The sequence below is a fragment of the Marmota monax genome, unplaced genomic scaffold, assembly GCF_021218885.2.
Source record: "Marmota monax isolate L192 unplaced genomic scaffold, Marmota_monax_Labrador192_F-V1.1 WCK01_AAM20220418_F8-fsc00073, whole genome shotgun sequence".
NCBI classification, from domain to species: domain Eukaryota; kingdom Metazoa; phylum Chordata; class Mammalia; order Rodentia; family Sciuridae; genus Marmota; species Marmota monax.
This window is the reverse complement of record NW_026692846.1, coordinates 1,681,629-1,688,798: the sequence shown is the minus strand read 5'-3', so window position 1 is coordinate 1,688,798 and position 7,170 is coordinate 1,681,629. Positions and strand designations below refer to the sequence as shown.

Sequence of the window (7,170 nt, the reverse complement as noted above, 5' to 3'; positions counted from 1 at the left end):
CGACCACTGAGGCACATCCCCAGTCCTATTTTGTATTTTATTTAGAGACAGAGTCTCAGTGAGTTGTTAAAGTGCCTCCCCGTTGCTGAGGCTAGCTTTTAACTTGCAGTCCTCCTGCCTCAGCCTTCCGAATTACTGGGATTACAGGTGAGTGCCACTGCACCCAGCTTCAGGGTTTATTTTTGAGGTCACATAAGTGTGCCAAACTGGACTGTGGTGATGACTGGTGAATCTGTGAATGTACAAAACATTCCTCAATTCTACACAGAATTGGTGGGTTGCATGGTGTGTGATTACATCTCACTAAAGTTACGGAGCATAAGAAGTGCCTCGAGGAACAAAAGCAGCTCACCTGATGAAACACAGAGGAATTCCTGAATTTGCAGGGAGGCAGAAAAGAGCAGCAGCCTCACTGCAGAACCTGAGGACATGCAGGGAAACCAGCATTCAGGCACGTTTCCAACCAACAGCATTTTCCTTTATTTTGCTCTTACAACAAGGCATGAAGGGTCCGACGGGAGGCCTGACACATCAGCGTCTCCAAGAGAGAACAGCAGCATTCTGAGCTACAGGGGAAGATGAATGGACTCCAAGAGGCCATCTCAAGTCAGTGTATTACTGACGATGATGGAAGCAAAGCTCAGGACAAATTTTGGTTTCCCCAAATATGCAGACTCTGCTACAAAGTCCTCCTCAATTATCTGTGGAGGTAAAAAATCTCTTTCTACATTGGTAGGTCCTCCAGAGTTGCAAGACATACCACCACAACAATTAGCAAAATAGAATTGATTAGGGAGCACTCTTCTTGGAGTTTCCGGAGGCTGTTCAGCAGCATACACAAATGTGCAATTCCAAGTACAGTTCTTGTAAACAAGTAATAAACGAGGGCTCACACCTGAAAAAAAAAATGGTGATGAAAATCATTGGTTTATTCAACAGAATATTCAACATGACTAGCTCCATACATTCCCAAATGTTCCAACATTCCATTGCCTAGAATTTGTGACAAAGAGAATGTTCTAGTCCACAAGAGGATTGAAAACAACTTCCTCTAAAGATATTTTTCTGTCCATGCTGTCATCTTTGTTTCTATCCTAGCCCTCCATATGGCATCTTGGCACTTTGTCATGTAGATATACAAATGAAACATTCTGCTCATTTTTTGTCTTAAGTGTTCTAGAGCTCTTAGAAATTAAGTGGAGCCAGAAGTCATTTTCTAGTTATGTCCTGGCAACCTTGAGGGAGATGTAGAAAGGCACAGGCAGCCAGGGCAAGATGGAGAGTGAGAAAGTCAGGGGTAGGGCCAGACTAAAGGAGCATGCAGAGGGTCTTCCCAGGAGGTCAACTTCCCAAATGATGAAAGTGGGGGACCCAGACAGACACTTCTATACTTGTGCGCTTAAGCAGCAGATCCAACAGAAAAACTAAAACAGATATATGGACATGGGGGAACCAACAAATAATAACAAGGAGAGCTTGGATAGGGGAGAAGAAGAGAGAGAAGCTGGGAGCAGTGGTGCACACCTGTAATCCCAGTGGCTCAGGAAGCTGAGGCAGAAGGATTGTGAATTCAAAGCCAGCCTCAGCAAAAGCAAGGTGTTTAGCAACCCAATGAGACCATGTCTCTAAATCAAATATAAAATAGGGCTGGGGATGTGGCTCAGTGGTCAAATGCCCCTGAGTTCAATCCCTAGTAACCCTCCTCCACAAAAAGAAGAGGATATTCCAGAGACCATAAAAAGAACAAGTCAAAACTCCCCCACTGTACCCCAGGCTCCGGAGCCCTCCTCTCTCTGTTACCATCACTTTTGCAATAAACCTACTGCTTGCTTGCCATCTGTGTGTCCTGTTCTTCAATTCTTTGGTGAATAAAGATAATGAACCCAACACCCCTAGATGGTAAACAACCTCTCAACTATTAGCAGGACAGCCTATGTTTATCTGTCCTTTCTCTGATTTCCTGTAGTTGGTACGACCCCTCTAGGACAAGCTCTTCCCTCATACCCCCAGTCTGTTTCAAGCTTCTGCAGTCACATGCAAATGGTGATAGGCTCTTAAAACCAAACTCCCCACAGCATGGACACAATGCCACATTCCATTAGTGTTCCACAACTAATGTTGTCACCTTGGCCAGCCAGAGCTACCTAATCCAAGCTTCACCTGAGACCTTCAAGAATCCCCAAGTGAAAAATCAGATAAGAACACTAAAACTAAAGAAAAATATCCCGATCAACCTAGATAGAAAAATCCTCTTTAAAATATTTCCAACCTGCATTAAAAATCACCATGATCTGAAATAAAAGATGTCAGGCTAGAGGAGGCTATATTCCTTGTTGCTCCTGGGCTGAGATTCAAGCAGTGGGCGTGGGAAGCTGTCTCGCTCAATGACTGGCATTCTCCTTCCCGTGGGTGGAGAGGCTCTGTCCATCTACTTTTGTAGTGACCTGGACATGTCCCCATCTTAGAGGTAGAGGATGTGCCTTCAGGTGTAGGTGTGCCGTCCTGCAGCCCCTTGGGTAGAATTACACTCACCTGTTCTTGTGACCCTGCCCCTCCTGACCTTTTTTGGATGGAACTTTCTAAGAATGAGGGTCCCCCCAATAAAAGCTCACTTCCGAACGTGCCCTCTCTCTCTTGCCAGCCTCTCGTGACTTTCCTCGCTCTCCCATTTGGGGAACTTGAGGTAGAGAGCGGAGGAGCCTTCCTGAAGCTTGATTTAAAGGTAAAGTGTGTGTGTTTTATTTGGTGTCCCAGGAAATTCACATGAGCGACCTTAAGTTCAGCTGCCCATGCAGGTCGGGGGCAGAAGATGGCACCAGAATGAGGGACCGCTCGGTGGTGAATTTCCAGGATGACTGAGAGAGAGCGCACTATAGAAATTTAATTTACCTTGAATTTTTGAAGGGTCACAGAGGAAGCAGACAGTTTTAGAGCCAAGGACATTAAAGAATTATCATGGGCAGTTCCATGACTTCAGATAAAGAAATGTATTTAACAATTCTGGACACAATAACCAATGGGAGAGGAAAGCAAATCAAAAGGACCTAGCTAGTCCAGTTCCTGAAAACAGTCAACAAGTCGTACCGGATTTATGTACTTGGGAGAAACTAGGTAGAAAACTATATAAAGGGTGTCTCTCTGCCAACTGTCTAAAAGTACAATAGAGAGTGTTCAAAAGGTAGACTGCATTAGAAACGTGTCTCTTTGATGACCTAGATCAGGACCAGTGGTCCCCAAGACTTGTTGAAATGGCTTCAGAGAGTCTGGAGTAGGAGAAACAGCCCAAGGCTGCTTTGAAGTGGTTCTGTCTTTTCCTACCGGGACTGAGGACAGAGTCAAATTTCGCTTAGCCTGCAACTCTCCAGTCGCAGACAAGCTGCATCAGGGTAAGATCTAAAATCAAAAGCTCAGTCTCCGCTGAGCCAGACAAGAGTCAGCAGCTTTAGATGAGTGCCAAGGGGCGTGTTCCAGAGAAGAGACTAGCCCAGATCAAATTTTTTAAACTGATTTTATTTTTTTAAATACAAGACAGCAGAATGCATTGCAATTCTTATTACACATATAGAGCACAATTTTTCCCCCATCGGATTTCTGGGAGGCAAATTCAAAATGAAGAGAACCAAGACAGACAGGAATATACAGACGAAAAAGAGTCACAGTCTGAGGGGACTCAGTCTACAGGTAAGGAAGACCTGGGGAGGGCTTTGCTAAATTACATTTAGCTGGGCCAGCATCCGCCATCCAAATTCAGATGCTCTCCTCCAGGAGAATGAGGTTCTGTCATTACTCTGACCTGGTGGTTGCCATGCTTACGCCACTACAATGTGGCCTTAGAAGAGCACAGGAAGTGGGGGAAGACATTACAGGTTTTCAGCTTTTTCCAGTCTTTGAACAGATTAACGAACAAAACCGCATGTCCACATGCACGCTGTAGTTCCCTTTAAGACTCTTAAAAAACTCAAAAATGCTTGTGGTACCTGTGGCCTTAACTTGCCATTTTTACAAAGCCTACTCAATTCGTTATGCCAGGAGCCTTTACTCCCAAATGATTGAATTTCAATGGCAAATGCTTGCCTTTCTGGGGGTGATTATCTCCTCTGGTGGTCCCACTGGACTGATTATTGTACCAAACAGGCTCAAAGAAACAAGAGACAAAATCTTGAAGCTCCCTTAGAAATGATAACGGACCTAGAGAGACAGTTAAATTATGATTTAGCCATTTGTGACCAGATCACTGAATGTGCCAAAAAGGCTTGGCTTTAAATTTCTTCCCAAGATCAAACGAGTTTAGCTTTCAATCAGATAAAACAGGGCCTGGAAGAACAATTCTCCAATTTTGTAGCGTGCCTATACCAGGCAGCTAACAGGTCAATCAGAGATTCAAACGCTTCTGAATTCATAGTTAAACAGCTAGCATTTGAAAACGCCAATAAAGTTTGTCAAGACATCCTCCCACCTCATTGAAAAAAAAAGGGACAGTCTCTGAATTCATTCGCCTTTGTGCAGATGTTGGTCCCACACAATTACAAGGTTTTACACTCACCTTGACTTTAAAGCAGGTACTTAAGCTCTAATCCCAGAGACGCCATTCCCGAGGGCAGTGTTTTAATTGTGGTAGGACTGGGCATTTGGCACACAACAGGGCAGAAACCTTTCCTGGTTCACGCCAGTGGCATTACAGAACAAAAAGCTTCATGGCTAGGGGGGATGGGAACAGATATGGCAGTGACGTGCCTCCATTTCTGACTTCACTTCCGCCTTCTTCAGAGCCAAAAAATGGAATATAGGCCTACCCCAGGACCACCAAATAATCGGTGCAGAGGAAGAGCTAGAGTTGCAGGCTTTGACATCATCACAACCCACCATGGCGGATGGTCATTATTACCAGTCAGCTCCACCCAGACAGTACGGCCAGCCATGGTAATAGATTTAACACCTCAAATGGGACCACAGCAAGTTCCTACTGGAATCCGTGGGCCATTACCCCCAGGTACTTTAGGCCTAATTTTGGCACAAATTAGTTTTAAAGAGGGAATCCAAGTAATACCAGGAGTTGTTGATCCAGATTTTAGAGATGAGCTAACAGTCACTGTAAAATCAGAATATGCTATTCGGCTCTCTACTAAAGACATTTAGTACTTTTACCCTGTTGTTCCGCGGACAGCCCACTTAAAACCTCAACTTCCAGGTGCCCCGGACTGAGTATATTGGGCTCAATTAATCTGGCAGGAGTGCCCCCTACTGGAACTTAAAATCAATCTTAAAAAATTTCGAGGAATCACAGATACTGGGACAGATAAATCTGTTTTATCTCGCCGATTTTGGCCCCAAAACTGGCCTTTACATACCGCGCCAGCCAATTTAGAAGGCATAGGGCAGATCTCTGAACCTGCCCAGAGTGCCCAGTATCTATTTTCACTGGGAAGATAGAGATGGTAACACTGGAATCTTTAAGCCTCATGTTTTGGACACATTACCAGTAAGCCTATGAGGTACAGGTATTCTAAGCAACTTGGGATTATTATTACTAACTCCAAATTCTATCAGGTGATTTGAGGAATTTAATCAAGGATCTACTCCTAGGGAAACTGAGAGAAACTTACAGGACGAATACTTATTTATGATCCAACCTCCTCGACAGAGATTAATTAATGCACTCAGCCAAAATTTTTGGTAGGGGCCCTGACCTTTTTTTCCGACCCCCCCCCAAAAAAAAACAGAGAAAATTAATGAGTTACTCAATGGCCCTTAACATGGGAAAATTTAAAATAGCTCATATGTTAGTTGAAGAACAGCTTCAAGCTGGTCATTTAGAGCCTATGCTCAGCCTTTGGAACACACCCATCTTTGTAATTAAGAAAAAATCTAGTAATTGGAGATTATTACAAGATCTCAGAGCTATTAACCGTGTTATAGAGCCCATGGGAGCATCACAATCTGGGCTTCCTTCTCCTACAGCTATTCCTTTAGATTATAATTTGATAGTAGTAGATCTAAAAGACTGTTTTTTCTCTATACCTTTGCACCCAGATGACTGTAAAAAAGTCTGCCTTTAGTGTCCCAGCAATTAATTTTAAAGAACTAGTTAAAAGATATTGCTGGAAAGTGCTGCCTCAGGGAATGTAACAGTCCTACCCTATGTCAGAATTTTGTGGCACAGGCTATCATGCCTGTGAGGGAAAAATTCCCTGATGCATATATTATTCATTTTTATGGATGACATACTTTTAACTCATGCTAATTCAGAGGTACTTTTAAAATTTTTTGCCCTTTTAGAGACTTCACTCACAGCAATGGATTTGTGCATTGCACCTCAGAAGGTGCAAAGGACATCTCCTTTTCAATATCTAGGTTATATGATTGAAGGACATACAATCCATCCTCAAAACTTACAAATAAGAGTCAAGGAGCTAAACATTCTTAATAATTTTCAAAAGTTATTAGGAGATATTAATTGGCTGAAGCCATCTTTAAAGCTAACTTTCTTCCAGATATTACAGGGAGATCCTTCTCCAAGTTCTTCTTGTCAGCTCAAAGCAGAGGCAAGAACAGCTTTAAGGAAAGTTGAAATTGCTATTAAAAATGTTCAGCTTACTAATTCTCAAGAGCCTATATATTTGTTGATATTTCCAACTGCTCATGCTCCTACAGCGGCAATATGGCAAACACTGGGAGTTATTGAGTGAATTCATTTAATTCACTCTCCTCAAAAGTCATTAACTCCTTTTCATGATTTTGTTGCTCAATTAGTGATAAAGGGCAGAACAAGAGTTTTACAGCTATTTGGATCAGAACCTAATATTATAATCATTCCATTTTTTTGCTCAACAAAATGACTGGCTCTTTCAAACTTCTAATTTATGGCAAGTAGCTTTTGCTAATTTTTCTGGTCAGATAGAGAGTCATTATCTTCATGATAAAATTATTCAATTTATATTAATAACACCATTTATTTTCCCAAGGATTATATGTGCACAACCAATAAATGGTACACTAATAGAATTCACTGATGGCTCAAGTTCAGGTAAAGCAGGTTTGTTTGTTTTTTTTCCAAAAAAAATTTTTTGAGAGAGAGAGAGAGAGGCGAGAGAGAGAGAGGAGAGAGGAGAGAGAGAGAGAGAATTTTTTAATATTTATTTTTCAGTTTTTAGCGGACACAACATCTTTTTT

The 7,170-nt window shown here is 42.4% G+C and overlaps 1 protein-coding gene across 1 annotated transcript in view; it reads right to left on the bottom strand.

Moving 5' to 3' along the window:
* Positions 1 to 468: 468 nt before the first annotated feature.
* Positions 469 to 7,170, bottom strand: part of Gml (glycosylphosphatidylinositol anchored molecule like) — a 43,614-nt gene continuing 36,912 nt past the window's right edge. The window contains exon 4 of the mRNA XM_046449141.2: positions 469 to 895. Within this exon, the coding sequence (XP_046305097.1) occupies positions 603 to 895 (293 nt within the window). The 3' untranslated portion in view covers positions 469 to 602. The remainder of the gene's footprint in view (positions 896 to 7,170) is intronic.